Source organism: Poromitra crassiceps (genome assembly GCF_964638095.1).
Source record: "Poromitra crassiceps genome assembly, chromosome: 27".
In the NCBI taxonomy this organism is placed as follows: Eukaryota; Metazoa; Chordata; class Actinopteri; order Beryciformes; family Melamphaidae; genus Poromitra; species Poromitra crassiceps.
Genome location: NC_139650.1, coordinates 3,139,422 through 3,160,477, shown reverse-complemented (window position 1 = coordinate 3,160,477; position 21,056 = coordinate 3,139,422). Strand labels below are relative to the sequence as shown.

The following is a 21,056-nucleotide window of genomic DNA, read 5'->3' as shown; positions in this document are numbered from 1 at the left end:
CAAGATTTTGGCTTCCCTCAATCATGAAAACAAGAACATCGAGCAACGTTGCCCCCCTTTTGACTTGTGTTGCAAATCCAGCGCACCCCTTTCCCCCTCGCACTAGTGTGCTCTGCCCCTCCTCCAAAGCCTAAACACACTGTGATGTGTGTTTTAGCTCGAGTCGAGAACAGAGGAGCAGCACGTTTGTAGAGTTCATTTTGAAAACCTTCCTTGGTAGGTAGAAGATGTTTGTGCGGTTTATTTTTAAAGCTTCCTTAGTAGAAGATGACAGTTCAAAGAAAGAAATACACTGTTTTTTAAGTTCAATAAATGCAATAAAACGACTAACGATTATGGAGATGGATGTAATCAATCATTCAGACATCAAATTGAGCGGTGTGTGTGTGTGTGTGTGTGTGTGTGTGTGTGTGTGTGTTGGGGGGGTGGCTGCAGCGAGGGATTTGCGTCTTGCCTATTAGCATCAATATGGATAATACAGTAAGCATGACTACAACAGCGCCTTGTTGACAAAAGCTGCAAGCCAGGCAGAACGTAACCTTATATCAAAATGGAAGCAGCCAGGGTAATGAATATGACAACAATACTGAGGCCTTTCCTACTAGAGGAAAGTTAGGGGATGGGAAATGCTAGAAGAAACAGGCCAACATTTTAAAATCCAGCTTGAAATCAACTGTGAAAATACCACTGCTCATCTGGTATCAGACTTTAGTACTGAGGTACTGGAGCTTAAGAGCAGCAAAATGAGTGAAAAAAGTGAGCAGCATCCACACTCAAATCTGTGCAAAGATCTGAATGCAAGCTTTGGGTCATAGACCTTCTTCAGGCATAAACAGGTCCAGCTTGACACAGTGCTGCGGGCCTTAAAACCTCCCCCTGAAATAGTGCCTAAGTCACACCCTCTTCTGGGTTCGGCATGGGACCTAAGGGATCATTTCATTCGCCATTCATTTTCCCACAGACGTTTCATTGAAATCCTTACACAAAACAAAACAAAGGGGGGAGGGACATTGACTTTATGTTTTGTTTTGCTCTGAGTCAAATGTTCTCTGGCCTCTCGTGATTCTGAATATAGTTGAATCTCTTGGTTTTTGTCCAAGTAAAAGTCTTCTAAAGGATTTTACCAAATGTCTATGGGGAAATGAATGGAGAATTCACTTCCTCAGGTCCCATGGGCAAACTCGTGATGGCGGGTCTATTGTGGTGCAATATTCAGGGGGCTGTATACTCTGTAGAGTTCTTATGATGCTACGTACACTAAGGCATATGACAGGAAGACGCTTAGATAGACACAATGAGCGAGCAGCTGTGGTTACACTGTGACTCTGGGAAAACTAAAGAGTTGGAAGAGACAGGGCGGCGACCACATACACAGGCTTTAAATATCCTATATTTTGTCATGATGATGTGACGTTGATTTGCTCTATCAATCAATATAATACACTTCCAACAACTGCAGTAGCAGTTTTCAAGTGCATTATCCCTACTAGTAAGAATAGACCAGTTTGGATAAAGAGTTCGACTACACCGCAAAACTGGCACCGGTCCAGTATAAAAGTCTCCAGTTGGTGGATGTCATCATGGGTGGTTTATATAAACCAGAAACCCCAGAGAGACAAAGAGGGGGCATTGTGTAGGCAACACAGCAGCTGGCAAAACAAAATTCTTTAAATATTCTTGAGTCCTTTTATAAGTAACATAACTGCTAACCTACTGCAGCCAGTGTGAAGTGCAGTCAGCTGCCTGGACTGAGGCAGGTTTGTCAACAATGCTGTGACCCCATGTGGCCATTTACAACTTCACTGCTTCTTACTTGAGTTCAGCAGCTAATAATTTACACTTGGTAATTTTACTATAATTGATGCTCGAAAAAAACATCAAAAAGGGACCAAAAAAAGGCAACTTTCCAGCCAACTTTAACCATTGCCTAAAACTAGAGGTACTAATTGAGCATAATGTGGATGTGAAACGGATATGCATCTCGAATGAGCGAGTGCACCATAAGGATATGTCTGATGTGGAGTACTAAATTACAGCTCGTGCATCACCACGCAAACTGTAGACGCCTCTGAACTGAGACCAATCCCTAGTTTAACGCCGAGAGTGAAAAACCCACCAGCACCATTTCACACAGACCTTAAAACCACTCGTGGCCTCTCGCCCCCCCCTGCTCTATACTTGGGATTGTATAGATTGGAGAAACATTTTCATCCCAGCACAGGAAATCACTAACCAGCTAATGGGGCTACTGTAGCATTGAAGCAGGGCTATTCAGAGATTAAAGGCAAAGTATGTACTTCAAGAAAAAAATGCTTATGCAAGCACCGCCTCTGGTGAGGATTCAGGCGTGTATCCAATATCATTGCTAGCGACAAATGTCCCTGTGGGAAAGAGATTTATGAGCTTCAAGTTGCATTCTTTAAAAGGTGTCCAACCTCGAGCGCCACTCGATTTGGAAACAACTGTAGCCGAACAAATCACTGCTGTAAGAGGCTTTTCACACAGGAGGTGTGTGATCCTTCTCTATTAACACAACATTTTTGGAGATGATGTGTAAACTGCATCTTTAAAGAAGACACGCTGTTATTATACTGGCAATCTGGCATGATTTGTTGAATGGGAGTGCATGCAAGAGAATATCAATAGCCCCTGTAAATCAATTTTCATTGTTCCTCCTCTCCCATACGATCTTTTTTAAACGCTTCATTTTTCTGAAGAAAGAGGATGTTGGCAGGTCATTACTTCCCTGCTGGTCAGTGCACCCAGAAGATCTCTGACTTACAATGTTATAGTTGTTTGTACCCCTTGAGACTTTGGTGGTTCAATAACCAGATACTCTTGAGTGTCCTACATGCTCAGTGGATAGAGCATCACTGTTGCACACACACCAACGCACGACTGGCATTATGAGTGGGCTTTTTTCAGTCACAAAGTAACAAATAACGCACAAAAATAATAGGGTATTTTAGCTACTCTTGAAATTTGCTTTGTTCCACTGATACATTTGGTGCACAACCCCACCCCACTCCACCCCCTATTTGTTTGGGCAGTTTAACATTGTTAAATTTAAATGTATCATGGATGTGGAATAATGAAACCATGAATATACCACCTTTCTGATTCCACGACAACCATAAAGTAAAATAGTCCTGAAGGGACAATTAACTAAATAACCATTTAAAGTTCACTAATCTGTGCATCCCCTCTATTTTTTCCCAGTGGTCCAAAAGTTTAGGACAGGACAGGACCACTGCTCCAGGTATCTTGTGCCAAGTCTGAACTCTCTTTGGGGGGGAGGACAAAAGAAGATTCTGTCTTTCTTGTATTCACCCATTTCACCCACACAGTGACTCTCCTCTGCTTGATAAAGCTAACTGGCCTCAGCCTCAGCTAGTGTTTAACTCTAGAAACTCACTAGCCTGCTTACGGTTAGCAGCTTATTCCACACTCTTGCCTGCTTGTACTTATTTCCAAATGTAAGGTTATAACAGTTCAGTAGCATTAGTTAAATAAGATAATGTGAAAACGTACACCAAGAGATTTGTAAATGTAATAATGTGCAAAAGCTCGTCTCTTACCTAATAGCTAGCTAACGTAACTAGTTAGCTAGCATCGCGTGCTCCATCATCTGTATCCATGTAACGTTACCCTCTGCTTCGCTGGCTCGCATTATCCCAGATTGGAGCTGGAACTTATGAGGGGAAAAAAGAGGCTGGAGAAAACAACGCCCTGTCCCTCCGTTGTACTTCAGTGGTATGAATTAATGTAAATGTTAACGAGTCAACATAAAAACCTGCTTATCCCCAAGCCCATTTTTATAGAGGCTAACGTTAGGCTAGCTCACGTCTGTTGTGAATGTGAGTGAATTCAGTAAAAGTAGTACTATGCTACCTTCAGGTGCTATCGAAAATATAGGCGACTTAACAATTTCTATTTCTTCGACATGCGACCAAGGGGCATGCATGGGAAAAAAAAACAAAAAACAAGGGGCATGGAGCATGGAAGCCGTCTTTTAGTCTTAGCCCTAGGTGATTGTTATGTGATCTATACTGTACAACACATCTTGGTATATACAATTCATTATAATATTTATGTTACATGTCTGGTGCATTTTCTCATCTTCATTCTGCCACTGCAAGACAAAACTTAATTTCTCAAATAAATCAACGGGCACCAAAATCTAATTTTGATACAGGGTTAATTTAGTCACTTAGCTGTTTTCATCAAGTGGCACAGTAAAGTGAGACAAGTCGTCTTTACTATTGTAAACGGGGAGTTTACGGAGGACACTGAAGGTCGCATTTTTCCATCCACGGTTGAGTGGCCTGCTCTGTGGAGGGGCTGCTGCAGCAGGTATGGCGCGTGCGTGTCTTTTCTTACTGGATCTCTCGAGGTAAGTTTAACTCGTTCGTCTCAACCATTCTTATTTGTTGTATTTATAATTTATGCGAGAAAAGTTGTTGCATTTTCTGATTGTGTTGGCAGACCGAGGAGGACAGCATGTGTTGTTGTTGGGAAGGTTTTGGTACTTTTTAATCTCAGTCGCTAGAGGTCAGCAGTGCGTTGCGTAGTGTGCAGGAAGCTTGGAAACCTGCCACCATAATGTGACAGACCCATCTTCAATTTGACGAGATTCTACCTCAGCGAAGATGTTCATGATTTGATGTTATGATTTAGTACAATTGCATAAATATTTACATTGGCGGTGGAATGATAACAGTGACACATATAATAATAAAAATACCCATCGTGGTGCAGGTGAAACCGAAACCAAAACATGAATTGACATTTTGGGCTCAGTCATGAATAGAATAAAAAATACCCCCCCTCCCCACACACACACACACACACACACACACACACACACACACACACACACACACACACACACTATGTGCCCAGTGCAGAAATATGGAGAAAAGGGTGGCTTTAAATAGGCGTTCAACACCTGTGACATCACTTGGTTGTTGCTGGACATTCTGCTGGGGCTGACACAGGCATCATAGATAGACAGACAGCCATGCCACACCAAACCAACATCTGTGTTTGTCCGTGTTTATTGTACAATGTTTAAAAAACAAGGAATGCCAGCACGTGATGAATGTCCTTTCAGGGTTTTTATTCCGTCATCGAGACCATACAACGGACGTTTCAGCCAACAGGCCTTCTTCAGCGTTGAAGAAGGCCTGTTGGCTGAAACATCCATTGTATGGTCTCGATGACGGAATAAAAACCCTGAAAGGACATTCATCACGTGCTGGCATTCCTTGTTTTTTGACTGTTACTTTTGTGCCGTGCACCTGAATTTTTATTCTTATTTGGTGAGTGTGCTCACTACCCTTGCGAAGCTCTGCTAGCAAGGAGTGTGTTTGTATTGTAGAATGTTTGACTGGTGTGCCATGGGCTTAAGAGCTACATAAAAGTTACAGCTATTCTTCATATTGCTGGGATCCCCATCAAGGACCCCTGGTGGTTCCTGGATCCCACTTTAACCACTGACCTGTGGCATGTGTGTGCAACGTCACAATAGGAAACATCATAGGCTATATCTTCCACGGTCTGTGCTCACCCGAGCAAATTTATTCGCTTGTAGTTGCTTGGAGTCACTGCTGCCCATCTGCCCATTCATTATTTGGTATTGGATACCAAATAATAATGTTGTCGCCTTCCAAAGCCTGGTATACCTGGATGACAACGATGAGAGGAAGGGCCAATTTAAAATTGACCAATTCAAAACGGAAAGACAGCAAGACAGCCAATCAAGTTGCAGCATCAAGCGACCAGCAACACGAATACAAGCGGCGGCGCTCTGATGATCCAGTTTTATAATTTATCCATGTTTATAACGTGCAAAAATCTGGGTCACTTTGATACAGACTAGATTCAATAACAAATTCATTATTCCTAGCACAAGCCAACGACCTTTAGCTGTTCAGTCATAATTAATTGCACTATTATGTGAAAGAGCATTTCTTAAAGCAGCTACGAGCAAGATTTCCGATTGTTATTAACAGTATAATTATAATATTGATGCATCACATCTTACCTATAATAGTAGCTGAGACCAAAGCCGTGTGAATCGGAGATTGCTCTCTTGATGATTATAGAGTCTGTGTCTGTCTACCGGCGGGCTGGATAAACCCGGAAGCGAAACGAAACGGTTTACGGCAGCTGCCTGCCTTCAACCGTATCACTCTGCCTAGCAACAGACCATAAACACGGAGAACGCCATGCAGGTGCTTGCTACTCTCGCGAACATCTCTCGTTATATTCTAACAGTTTGTTTGGAAGTAATTTTGTTATTTTGTGGTTATGGCCGAAGTGGCTGCCGCAAACCGTTTCATTTCACTTCCTGATCTGCCCCGGCCACAGACAGACTAATCGTCAAGACAACACTGGCCGATTCACTCAGGGTTCAAGCGAGACTACTCGGCGTTGGTCTCGTCTACTAAAGAGAGGTAAGATGTGATGCATCAATATTAAATTTAGACTGTTTAATAACAATCGAAAATCTTGCTCGTAGCTGCTTTAAGTTCAAGTGGATGTATTCAATATGATAGTATAATATAATGCACCAGATATTTGTTGGAGCATTGATATGACAATAACAACGTAATAACTTATTCTGCCATTCAGCCATTGTACAATTTCACCAAGTGAGTCAACTTTGGATGATTTGATGAGAAATGGTGGTAAAAAGTGTGTTTGTGTGATGGATTTGATCAGTTCCAGTGTGTTTTCATCGTGCGACACCACAGGCTCATTAGCCTGCCAACAGGTCAGTGTGACTAAAGTAGCGTAGTCTTTATACCTCCGCCGGCGATAGCTGTGGCTTAGCTGGAGGCATTATATTTTGATAAACTGACCTCATAGTGGGAATCTACATGGTTACTTTTGAAGAGTCAATAATGAGCTATTAGAACTTATTGAAGTGCCATATCAGAGCATCGATTGACTATAAATAGGCTACACACACACTACTACGGAAAGCTAGAACCAGCAGCTACGTAGAAAGTTCAGAGGGGGGCGGGAACCTGCACTCCGGTCCCATCCACCGGTCACTACTGTGCAGACTCTGGTTCCAAAATGGTGCCGAATTTGGGGTATTTCTGGCATACCGGTAGGAGGTGGACACATGGCATCCATATCAATATAGATCAGTGGTCTGGACAGACATGGATGTGTAGACTGCAACTTGACTTGTTGGCAAACATACAAGTGTGACGCAGTTATATTATATTATATATTATAGTTTGTCGTAATTTTTTAATGGTGCATTTTACTACCCGAATGTACACGGGCTTTAGCACCGAGTGACAGACGTTGCCTTGGGCAAAAAATACTGACTTTCTGCTTCATCAACCTTTATTTAAACAGGCAAGTTAATTAAGAACAAATTCTTATTTTCAATAACGGCCTGGTGGGAGGAAAAAAAAACATCCTGAGGGGAAAGGGGTTGGGGGGAAAATAAAAGCATAAAAGTTACACAGAGATAGGACAAGAAACAATTAGATTCAACAGAGAACACAAGCAGGCCATCACAGACAATAGACAGAACAGACAGAACAGTACACATACTATATGTATACATTTAAACTGTGTGCTGGCATAGTATGCTAGCACACAGGACGGCAACAATATCTACATTTTAAGAGAGGAAGTAGACCAACAGTGAATACAAGAACAAGGGAATCAGAGAAAAGGGGCAACATGGACAACATCATGAGGAGCAACGACAAGTATGTGCCATAGTGTTGGTAATTAGGTCATTGAAGGAACGGATGGAGACAAAGCTCTCCATCTTCAGGGTTTTTTGTAATTTGTTCCAGTCATCAGCTGCAGCAAACTGGAAGGAGGAGCGACCCAGAGATGTGTGAGCTTTGGGGACCTTCAGAAGAATGTGAGCTTCTGCTTTCTGTTTTACATATCAACAGGGCAATGATTTACTTTGACTTTGAAGCTTCAGGAACTGGACTCAAATACCATCTGTACTGCAACAGATATTCTTAATTTCATTTCATTTATCTAATGTGACTCATTGATCATGATCACATGGTATGGAGCACAAACAAAACATACAAAAACAATATACAATGGCACACGGCATGGCTAGAGCATATATCATTTCATTCTGAAACAATTTGCTGACAGGGAAGACAGAATTGTAACTTTGTTGTCAAAAGTTAGTTATCAGACAAATGTACAGCAAGAAACTCACTCTGCAGTTGTGGTGGCAGTTTATAAGAAACAAGGAAACCACAGACAACCAATCATCATCTCTCCAGAGCCACCGGCCTGGCATGAGCTAACTAACACTAACACTGCGTGTTTACACAGTTTTCTCAGTCCTTTTCCATAAATAATATTTCCACCATAATGCAACGCTAATTAACTTTCAATTCACTGTAGCTTATTGTATTGTTGTGGTAACATTTCTTAATGTTACTTTAGTGTTATTTGCCTTTATGTTATTTTAGTTTTATTTGTGTTTGTTATTTGTGTTTGTTCGTCGCCATGCAGTTTAGAATTGGCTCATTTTACAGGGTGAAGGTTCACAGGTTGTTTGAGTAATCTGGTTCTCAAATTAAATGTGTTGTAATGAGGCAGGCTCCTAACCACAACTGAGCTCCTACACGGCCGTGAGAACATTACAACGCTGTCTTCTCACCGTGGGCACCAACAGGAAATGACTGATACCTCTCACCCAGAGCTGAGCCTGGCAGAGGACAGGCCAAGGTCACGGCTTTCACTTTGTGTGTTCTTTGACAGAGCAGTTTCACGTCCTCAAGATGTGACGGAGTTTTGATCAGTTCTCATATTCATGATGTGTTTGAAGTTTAATTGTGGATTTTCCTCATTAATGAGGCAACTTCAGTGAGGCAGGAAATAGCAATAATTAATTAGGAATGAATAGGAATAATTAATGGGGAATTAATAGCAATAATTAATGAGGCAATCCATCGTTGAGTCCATCCTCACCTCCTCCATCACCGTCTGTTATGCAGCTGCCACTCTCAAGGACATTAACAGACTGCAGCGCATCATCCGCTGTGCTGAGAAGGTGATTGGATGCAACCTGCCATCCCTTCAGGATCTGCATGCAGCCAGGACACTGAAGCGGTCTTGTAAGATCATGGCCGACCCCTCCCACCCTGGCCACAAAATCTTTAAAACACTCCCCCTCGGCAAGAGGCTATAGCTATAATACTTATAATACTTAAAGCTATAATACTTAAAGTATAATAGCTGCTTCCCCTACCATAACTTTACACCATCAGATTACTCTTGTTAACTACATCGTGCACTGCTCAGAATGGAACTCATATTTAATTTAATGCCTATTTAACTCGGACTGTAAATTCATGTAAATTCACTGACTATTTAACGCCTATTTAACCCAGACTGTAAATTAATTTAAATTCAATGTAAATTCATATTTCATGTCTACTGAACACTCCTCCACTCATGTATTATTGTATATACTGTATATTGGATTGCACTTGCAACATTGTGATTGTCCTTTAGTCATTTTTTCCTACTTCTTTATCTCTGAATATTGACATGACCGCTATGCTGCATAAGACAAATTCCTCATAATTTGCATATTGTGGTAATAAAAGTGATTCTGATTCTGATTCTTACTTATTAAATTCCAGCTTCACAAGTTTCTCCATAAAAATAACAAAATCGAAATACTTGCACCTTATCCTCAATATCCTGAATAAATGCATTTCTGAAATAAATATCCAATGAATTCCCTGTATTTCCACTCTACAGAAATGGAACAAGATGAGGATAATCGAAGACAAAAGCTATATTTATATTAAGCAATGCAAAAATATGTCACAATAGGATTTTTTTTTAGTACAAAGATAATATTCATCAAAACAATAATGTAAAATAGTCCTGTTAATTAAACCAACAGCTTCCTTCAAATCATAGAAGTCAACACCTGTACAATTTGCATAATTGAAGTACAATGAGTATCTATTTTATCTGCATATTTATCATCTCTACATACTGTACCATTTCCCTATCCAATTAATGCAAATGATATAGGCTACATTTTCTTCTAATGACCTTCTGATGCTTCATTCACCATCTCAGTGGCCTTGTGGTCTGAGTGTCCGCCCTGAGACTGAGAGGTCGTGAGTTCGATCCCCGCCGAGTCATACCACAGACTATAAAAATGGGACCCATTTGCCTCCCTGCTTGGCACTCAGCATCAAAGGGTTGGAATTGGGGGGTTAGATCACCATATGATTCCCGAGTGCGGCGCACGCTGCTGCTCACCGCTCCCCCAGTGGATGGGTCAAATGCGGAGAACAAATTTCACACATTGTGTGACAATCAGTGGGACTTTACCTTTACCTTTACCTATTTCATTCCATTCGTAAAAGAAAATAAATCATAACTTTTGATATATTTGATAGCTACATAGATCCTTTTCTATCTTTACCCGCATAATTGGGCCTGCCAGTGAGATAGACCTCTATTTTTTTTTATTAAATATGGTACTTAATCAGTGGATATTACAATGTGGCTACTCATGAATATGAAATGTGGTAGGAAAGACATTCTCAATATTGTCTAAAATACAACTAATGGAAAAGCTCACAATAAACAAATGTTCAAAAGACAAATATTGGTCTTTTAAGTTTAGTTATTTGGTCACAGCAACTAAACGTAATGCTTATTTGCTGCCCTACTGAGTTAGTTCGTAGGCTACTGTGGTTCTTTCTACTGTCTTGCATGCCTTCAATACGATACTGCCAATCACGTCAAAAACAATGAAACAGTTCTTTCACACAGTGCTGTTGTTAATTTGTTTATTTATCTGAAATTTCCTTATTGGCTGAAAATACCAAACACTGCTGGGTTCCATTATGACTTCAAACAGTGCTGTGTGAAAAATGGTCAGTGTTTCTCTCAAACTATTTGCCAGCTATGAAAGAGGAACTTGCTGAACCTCTGCCCTGTAGTGTATAGTGTAGTTGGCCACAGACAGACTGTGTCTGTTTTTCACGGCTTTCGAAAGTGTGTGATTCATAATGCAACATGTCACAGAAAAACATGTGGGCATGAATGAACATTTGAACTTTCGACTCGAGTAACTCATTTCCCCTGTAACACTCATGATCCCACTGATTTACAGGAAGCTAATTCAGCAACACAGGGCATTATTATTATGACCATGGTATTAACCTTGTTATCATTGCATCAACACTGGCCATTACTGCATAAAAATTGGCATTTTTGCTTCCTGCTAATTCATCAAAATGGAAGGAGAGCTGTGTTCAGTTCTATCTGTGATAGGATACAAAGTTTGAAGTTGTTACGCGAATCCGCACCAAGCGCTAAATATCCCTATACCCCTATGAAGTCATCATCGACAATGATGGATGGACTGCCATATGCAAATCGGTGTTTTCAAAATCTTGGTGGGGCTCCCCAAAATCTAGGACTGGCCTGTGGAAACTATTCTGTTGTGTTTATATATATATATATATATATATATATATATATATATATATATATATATATATATATATATATATATATAATCTTCAGTTTTTATAGAACAACAAACGAACAAGACCAACAGGCTCAGACACAGGAAAGGAAAAGAAAGAAAGAAAAAAAATATTGATATCCAACATTACAACATGGTGCTACCATCCGCGTAAGGTAGGGGTGTCACGATACACTTAGTTCACGATACGATACGTATCACGATACTGGGGTCACGATAACGATACGATACGATACGATTTTAACAATATTTTTTTAAACTTGAATAATGACAATATATGACTGGAAAAGTAGTACTTTATTTGAAATGCACAAATACAAAACATGCTGTTGTGGGAAATTGTTATTACAATAACAACTAGAAAAAACATGAGATTGGAGATAAGGCTTATCTTGAAATAGAATGAGTTACACCGTCACTTAGATTTACTTTGAACTAAAAGGTTTCTCAGCAGTATAAATTCTCATTATGCATCTTCAGTTTTTCTTCAAACTCAAACAACAAGACTTTTCTTAATCTATTTTTTATGCATCTTCAGTTTTTCCTGTCAAGTAAACAGTTTTGCCAGAAACTCAATTGAATGGTTTCTCTCCTGTATAACTTCTCATGTGTCTCTTCAGAGACTTGTTCAACTGAACTACTTTCCACACATTGAACTTCAACAAACAAAGACGTTTCTTAGTCTATTTTTTGAAAAAAAAATTTTTTTTTTTTTTTTTTTTTTTTTTTGCGATATGAGATTTCATCTCAACGATACATATCGTGACGTTTTACTATCGCGAAATTTCGTGGGATGATATATTGTGACACCCCTAGCGTAAGGTGCTTATGTGTTTACAAGAGATAGTATGCATGGGATCCCATGCAAGGGGTCCTATTCTGTTATGTTTAACAGAATAACAGATGTGTGCTATAGCTGACTAATATATCTATACAAAAGGCATTTGATCTTTGAGATAGTACTTACATTTATATCAGCTATTGAAAAGTGGGGAAAACAAGTTAAGATAAGTTGTGTATTGTATACAGTAAAAACAGTGTTTATTTAGAAATGAGTATATCATACCAATGAATATTCATAGACTTTTATGCATATAACATTATTCACATAAAACATAACAGTAATGCTTTTCCTCAATCCATCAAAAAGAAAACAGCGAAAATATTCAACTAATCAGAATGTTAAAATTTTACTCATGTCATAAGATAACCGCAAAACTATTTACTAAGTTAATACAATCTTACTCAATCTTACCAATTATAAAGCTCATCAAAATTTTAGACTTTCATACAGTAGCTACCTATACCTTTTCACATATATCTAAAATATTAATGGATACTCAATCATATAGCATATATCATAGCATTACTGTACTGACTGAAAATTTCTTAGACAATACAATTTTCCACATAAACAAAGAATCATTTTAAAGTTAGATTATTAGGTTTTGTGACATGTCCATACACATTAGACATTACAATAATGTACCTGCATATATCTCTATTTCCCCCTCTCTACATGCAGAGAAAAGGGCAATATGTGCACAGTCACCAATCAAAAGTCCCTCATTGCCAAGATAATCTTAACAAGTTGTCACAGAGCACAGAGCTCAAAATGTGATACAACATTCAAATGAATGCCCTCACAGCTAAAAAGATAAGTGTGGAGTCTGTACTCCATCAGATTTAGTAATCAAACGACTGAAGACGGATTCTGACACCAGTTGTCCCAACGCTCTCAGAAGTGCCCTTATCGGTGAATGAAGCTGAAGAGTTGTGACTCTGAAGCAGCTTTGGCTTTCCCAAGCAGGCCAAACACAGTTTCTCTGCGTGTCGCCTGAAGTGATGGTCCAGGAAAAAGTAAATGGCTGGATTCACGCAACTGTTGAGGAAAGCCAGGCAGCACGAGATGAGGAGGCCATCCCTCTGCCAGGACTGAGTAGAACAACTCAGATCAGCATTTGAGAGCTGCGAGGCAATTATGATGGTCTTGAACACGTTGAAGGGGAGCCAGGACACCACAAAGGCCACTATGATGAAAAGCACCATCTTCAGGGAGTGTCGGCGCCGGGCCTCGGCACGGGGGTTAGCCATAGCGACACAGTGCTTGTGTAGGTGCATGAGAATGGTGCCATAGCAGACGACGATGATTAACACTGGGAGGACAAAAGTGAGCAACACTGTGCTCAAGCTCAGGCCAAGGAAGAAAGGTGACTGTTCGTCCTCCAGACAGGAGAGCCTGTCGTTGGTCTCCTTCACGCCGCGGTACACCAGGGACGGGATGGCCAGCACCAGGGAGGTCAACCAGACCACTGCACAGGTGACACGGATGCACCGACTACTCCGGAGGAATCTGGACTCCATCAGTTTCACCACGGCCAGGTAGCGATCAACACTCATGCAGGTAAGGAAGAAGATGTTGGAGAAGCGGTTGACGGAGATGACGTAGCTGCTCAGCTTGCACAGCACGTCCCCAAGCGGGCCAAAGTTCCAGTAGCCGCTCTGACTGGCAGAGACGGCCCACAGCGGGAGTGTGAGCACAAACACCAGGTCAGCCAGCGCTAGGTTGACCACAAATGTGTCCACCAGGCGGCCTCCCCTCTTACCTTGGCTGCCCACGACTACGATTACAAAGAGGTTGCCCAAAAAGCCGGTGAAAAATATGAGGAAATATAGAATGGGCAGGTAGACGTCACCGCCTCGAAGATAGGAGCTGGGACAATCCAGGTCTTCGTAATATGTTTCATTGTCATAGTAGTAGTCGTAGGTTGAATCTGTGGTGTACAGCTCCATCCTCGAAGAGATCAAGAGAAGCTCTTCACAGCTGCTCTCTTAACGGTGTGGGTGGTACATCTGACTCTTCAGACGTACAGTACTGCTATTTGTTATCACAAGTCATGTGAAAACCACAGGCAAACCTGCAGATCCTGTTTCTGCTCTTTCTTCTCACCATGTCAGTTCTGTCTCTTTTCAACAATCTCTTATAGTTTACTAATATAATACAATACAACTGTATTGTTCACACAAGGTGGAACATCATCTTAGGCTCCCAGGCATTACATAGGATCAACACAGTTTTTTTGTTTTGTTTTTTAGATTATTTTGTTGGGTTTTGCCTTTATTTAGATAGGACAGTAGGCAGACAGGAAATGTGGGGAGAGAGAGAGGGGATGACATGCGGCAAAGGACCCTGGGTCAGATTCGAACCTGCGTCGGCCGCACAAAGGACTGAGCCTCCGTGGTACGCGTGCGACCAGGTCGCACGATCAACACAGTAGCCTACATAAAATCACACAAAACGTGCAGACGAGACACTGAAGTGCACATAAAAGTGCATTAGCAGGAGTTTAGAATATTGACATGGGGAATGAAGAATTTCCTAAAAATATTTTTTGTTCCCTGAATCCCCAAGGAACCCTATATACTGTGACACATTCCGGAGTTCATCAGCTCAAACTGAGAGAATAAAGGATTAAAGTAATCTTTAACGATGCTCAGGGCTTTGATCCTGCTCACTCAGCTGGGTCTTGGTCTAACGATGCTCAGGGCTTTGATCCTGCTCGCTCAGCTGGGTCTGGGTCTAATGATAATCAGGGCTTTGTTCCCGCTCACTCAACTGGATCTGGGTCTAACGATGCTCAGGGCTTTGATCCTGCTCACTCAGCTGGGTCTGGGTCTAACAATGCTCAGGGCTTTGTTCCTGCTTGCTCAGCTGGATCTGGGTCTAACGATGCTCAGGGCTTTGTTCCTGCTCGCTCAGCTGGGTCTGGGTCTAACGATGCTCAGGGCTTTGATCCTGCTCGCTCAGCTGGGTCTGGGTCTAACGATGCTCAGGGCTTTGATCCTGCTCGCTCAGCTGGGTCTGGGTCTAACGATGCTCAGGGCTTTGTTCCTGCTCGCTCAGCTGGTTCTGGGTCTAACGATGCTCAGGGCTTTGTTCCTGCTCAATCCGCTGGGTCTGGGTCTAATGATGCTCAGGGCTTTGATCCTGCTCACTCAGCTGGGTCTGGGTCTAACAATGCTCAGGGCTTTGTTCCTGCTCACTCAGCTGGGTCTGGGTCTAACAATGCTCAGGGCTTTGTTCCTGCTCACTCAGCTGGGTCTGGGTCTAACGATGCTCAGGGCTTTGATCCTGCTCGCTCAGCTGGGTCTGGGTCTAACGATGCTCAGGGCTTTGATCCTGCTCGCTCAGCTTGGTCTGGGTCTAACGATGCTCAGGGCTTTGATCCTGCTCACTCAGCTGGGTCTGGGTCTAACGATGCTCAGAGCTTTGTTCCTGCTCGCTCAGCTGGGTCTGGGTCTAACGATGCTCAGGGCTTTGATCCTGCTCGCTCAGCTGGGTCTGGGTCTAACGATGCTCAGCGCTTTGATCCTGCTCACTCAGCTGGGTCTGGGTCTAACAATGCTCAGGGCTTTGTTCCTGCTCGCTCAGCTGGGTCTGGGTCTAACGATGCTCAGGGCTTTGATCCTGCTCACTCAGCTTGGTCTGGGTCTAACGATGCTCATGGCTTTGTTCCTGCTCGCTCAGCTGGGTCTGGGTCTAACAATGCTCAGGGCTTTGTTCCTGCTTGCTCAGCTGGGTCTGGGTCTAATGATGCTCAGGGCTTTGATCCTGCTCACTCAGCTGGATCTGGGTCTAACGATGCTCAGGGCTTTGATCCTGCTCGCTCAGCTTGGTCTGGCTCAATATTTTGCTGGCCCGTATTGACAATTCTGGCAATTCTTTACCCCTTAATCTACAGTTAAGGTTGGCATACCCTGCTGTAAAATTAAAAGAGAGTACACCCGCCAATCAGAGACTTGTACACAGTTTCTGTTAAGTTTTCTAAGAAGATAAAGGTGCTATAAATATTTATTGTATAACGAATAATTGTTCTTCCGCCAAACAATCTGCGTATCCTTCAGCCGTGACATAGCAGGATGTTTGTTAACACGCAGCAACACAGAGACGCCGTTTGGCACAGTAATACTGTGATGCGTTCACAAGTGTGTGTTTTTAACAACGCCCCTTAGCTGTTGTAAACTCACTGTAAACCACGGCCTCTTGCAGCTTATTGCTTAAATATATATTCTGTTTTCTGAGGAGCACAGTTTACAGTCCAAGATTGTATCCAGGTAGCTATTGAAATTGGCTACAGGTTTGCCGTTAAGTACAATCGGCTTAACCAGGAAGTCCAGGTTTGTTAGTTTTCCATCATGTTTATTGCTAAAGCATTGCTTTCACACCATGTTTGCAGTGTGTGTGCATGAGTCAGATACAGGCAGCTCTCGCTTCACTTAAGAGCTCCCTTCGGTAGGAGGCCGAGTACAGAGGAAAAAACCCTCCATTGTGGTGGGCCCTGTAATGGTAAGCTGATCGATGCAGTATAGGACTTCTGTTTACAGTCTCTTTGTGGTTAGAAACGAAGTCTCTTATCCAAATAATCAGGCCACCGTGGTCAATTAGTCTGCAGGCATATCCTCTCTGTTGCTGAAGATGTTTTGTGACAGCATTAAGCAACGTTAAAATGGCATCGTCTGCTCCTCTGTGTCTTTTGTACGCAAATTGAAATGGGTCTAAAAAACTATGACAACAGAGGAGATTAAGCGTTTGATTAAGATGCTTTCCATCATCTTGCACAGGAAGGAAGTGAGTGCTATAGACCAGAGGTTCTCAAATGTTTTTCAGCCAAGGACCCCTTACAAGATAGAAAATATACCGGGGACCCCCTCATTCTGATTTGTGATTTTGGGCTAAGCTTAATTGTTTCCACGGTAATGTGCTTGACTTTTTTTTTTTTATTACATTACATTTACATTACGTCATTTAGCAGACGCTTTTGTTTTGTCCAAAGCGACTTACAATATCACAATTTGTCAACAGTAGCCTACAGAAAACCACTATGCAACACAATCAATGACAGCCAAGATATTTTGATAGACTAGCACCATGTAGGAAGTAGTTTGAGAAGGAATAAGTAACATGTAGCATTTTTTTTTTTTTTTTTACCTGAAAACCTTTCGCGGACCCCCTGGCAAAGTAGCCTGACTCCACCAGACGGGGGCGGCATTGTTCCACAAATTCACAATCCACCTCAGTCTGGCCCTGGCCTCAGAGATGCATTCAAACCGGCCGCCACACAGGCGCACCAATCAGCGTGAGCTAGGGGCGGGCTTTAGGCGAGACCGGGTGTGACGCCACCGAGAGGCGCCTCTGCGTTTGTAGTTCTTTCACTATTCAACATGGCGGCGGCTACCGAGGCTAGCTCCAGTGTGCTAGTCAAACATTCTATTCAAAACAATAAGCTAACATAAACGTTAAACACTTGATCTTACAGTGAGTACGAAACCGTAACTGTATTGCTGTAATGTTATCAACTATGAACGTTAGTAAACAAGACATTGTTGTAGAATTTGGGGAGATAGCCTTCAGAGCGCTAGGCTGGGATAACTTATTAGCTGTAAGGCTGTAATGGCTAACGGCTAGCCATTCACGCAAGTCACACAAACACAAAGCCCTTCTCACTCTCACCACAGCCCAGTAAACATGCAATCTGTTAAACCATCATTTTTGTTCCAAATCGAAATAAATCATAACGTTAATCAAAATGCCACTGAATTATTAGCTAATCAACACAGAACTGCAAAGATCAGTGTGATGTATTGTCCCTTTACTGCTAGCTGAAGTGTATTCTGCTATGATTGGAATGTTGGCTGCTGTTTAATAAACCACGTTAACTCACGTTGGTGTCCGAGTGACATATTATGTTATACAGGCGAGATTAAAGATCTCAGGATACAATACAACAATCAGTTTATCTGATATTTTCCCCCGCTTGCATAAATTATACTGTGAAGTGTGAATATAGCTCTAGCATATAGTAGTCCTATATGTCTGATATTTTGGAGCTGTTATTCGAGAAATTGGTTTATCGATAGAACATACCGGTAGCTTAAGATTTTGCACTTGTACTTTAGATAGGGGGTAAACAAACGTCATGGGAGCCAATACTAGGAATACGGTATATCAACAAGGAACCATTCTTAAAGTTAGAGATTATATCCAAATACATGCTGCATGGTGTAACCAGGGTGTTTTTCCTCTTCTCTGTTGACGTCCTCTGGGCTCCAGGCAGCTCCCTTTCGCAGATTCATCTGACAACATCTTTATGCATTTACATCGTCTTATCATTTGACCCAATCGTGCCTCAAGACCAGCAGATTATGTAACAACAACACCACACACGGCCGTCATTTCTCCGTTTAGTTTATTATTACAAAAGTAAGCAAATAACATTCTCCAGTCATGCGTAAATATCTACCATTCCACTGACACATATGCTAAAATTCACCAGTTAAATAGTAGCGTTAAATCATTATATTGTATCAAAGCATTTGGTTGTTGCCATGATCATAAAGGCTAGAGAGCGTTGCGTCTCCATGACGTTAGCCGTCCAGGGTGCGTGCCACTCGGTGTCATATCGTGTCATCAGTTCCCTGAAGAAACGAACAACGATATGTGTTATGAATGAATCGCTGTTAACGTTAACATTAATCATCAATCATCAGACCACATCGTAGCACCCCAACCTCCAAATGTTGCTATCGTTAGCGTAACATCAGTTAATCCAATCAGTTACATTTAACGTGCAAAATGGCCTACCTGCACTTCATCCTCAGTCAGACATCTGCAGTAATTCTTCTTTCTTTTGGCAAATTGAATAGTCAATGGTTGCACCCAATATTCACCTTACAAAAACAGCAAAAAATCTGCGACCTCCATGCTAACTATTAGCAATTGTAGTCCTAGCTGATCAGGCGCTGCTACGTCATGAAGGGAAGTCGATCTGATTGGTTGGCGCTGGCAAGCCCAGACGGTGACAGATAGACGGTCCATCCAATCACCTGCCTAGTAGCTTGAAAAAAGTGACCGCCCTCTTCAGCAATGTAGCTTGGCCGAATCCAGATGGATGTTGTTTGTGAAACAGATATTTGAAGCAAACTCATCGATCTGGCAGCGTCAGGTTACTGGCAAAGTGCCACGGACCCCCATTTGAGAACCCCTGCTATAGACCCTTCTCACGGGGTCCATTTTGTGTTGAAAAGGCAGGGTAAACACAGGTGCAAGCAAAACACTAATGATAGTTTCCAACTTCCATGATTGGAATTTGGAAACCCTCGTTAGTGTTTTGCTTGCACCTGTGTTTATTCTGCCTTTTTGACACAAAATGGCCCCCGTGAAAAGGGTCTATTGGTCCGAAATCATTCTTTCCCTTGGATATACTGTAGTTTTCTTTATTATTCAAAAAGGTCATCAGTGATGATGTCACCAGTGATGTCACTCAAGCAATTACAATCTTTAAATAAAATAGGGTGGCGTTTAGTACTGTAATAGAGCGACGTTCCGCGTCTAGGGCCCCTCGATTTTTGTGAGGTCAATGTTGGGTCACAAAGAAAAAAAAAGGTTGTGAACCCCTGGGTGGCTGTAGCTCAGGAGGTAGAGCGGGTTGTCCACTAATCGCTTTGGATAAAAGAGGTCATGGTTCAATTCCCGCCTCCTCCAGTCTGCATGTTGAAGTGTCCTTGGGCAAGATACTGAACCCTAAACTGACCTACTGATTGTAAAGCGCTTTGCATAAAAAGCGCTATATAAATGCAGGCCATTTACATATATATTTTAATTAAGTATTTTTCCATCATGATATTGTTACTTTTACTTAGGTAAAGTATTTGAGTAGTTTTTCCACCTTCTGTTAGGAAGAAAGGTGTAAACAAAATGGATCTATCAGCAGTACGTTAACTTATCTGTCATAATATATCTTATATATCTATGATATATATCTTATATATATATATGATATATATATATATGCCATATCATATGCACAGGAGAGAGACTTTTATCTCTATATATCAGAACTTGATGGACAGTGTTTCCCCTTTCCCTTGTGTGTTCTCAGCTAAACCACATCCATCAGCATGCAACCACATGCAAAAAATTTGCAATTATTTTTAATCCTATCCTTATTTTAAAATCCGCTAAACTGCCTGGTCTCTATTTTGGGTGGGAAGTTCCATCAGGCTGTTATTTCAACTCATGTCAAGAGCTACAGTAGGAGCTGCTGAGAAGAACACGCAAAGATTTAGCATTTATAACAAGCTATAAGCAAGTATACAATAATTGGTGCAAAAAATGTAGACGTGAAGACATCTTCCATTTCTAGAAAATCTTAAATTTAATTGATTTACTGTAAATTCACGTTTGCTTCATTCTCTGGTGAGCTAGCATGACAGTCCTCAAGAATCCTTACAACTTTTATTTATTTATTGGCGGCCTCTAGAAACGTCTAGTGGTTCCAAAACTTTTTCTGTCAGGCCCCCCTTTTATGATATAGAAACATTTAACTTATTTTTGCTATATTATATTATATTATATTATATTATGCTATAATTTATATTTGCTATAAATAGGCATACACATTTGTGTATTCCTATAGAAAAAGAGACTGACTGCCTGTTACCAGGTATAATGTGCCATTTATTT

General features: G+C 41.5%; 2 protein-coding genes across 2 annotated transcripts in view; both read right to left on the bottom strand.

Annotated features, from left to right (window-relative positions):
* inavab (innate immunity activator b) overlaps positions 1–3,633 on the bottom strand; it is a 29,273-nt gene extending 25,640 nt beyond the window's left edge. Inside the window, exon 1 of the mRNA XM_083661590.1 lies at positions 3,579–3,633. The gene's annotated coding sequence lies outside the window, so the exon portion shown is untranslated. The remainder of the gene's footprint in view (positions 1–3,578) is intronic.
* Positions 3,634–13,165: 9,532 nt separating this feature from the next.
* Positions 13,166–14,326, bottom strand: gpr25 (G protein-coupled receptor 25; the record flags this gene model as incomplete). The annotated part of the gene is made up of 1 exon (XM_083661956.1): positions 13,166–14,326. The coding sequence occupies one exon, from the start codon at positions 14,324–14,326 to the stop codon at positions 13,220–13,222; it is 1,107 nt and encodes a 368-aa protein (XP_083518082.1). The 3' UTR covers positions 13,166–13,219.
* Positions 14,327–21,056: the final 6,730 nt, after the last annotated feature.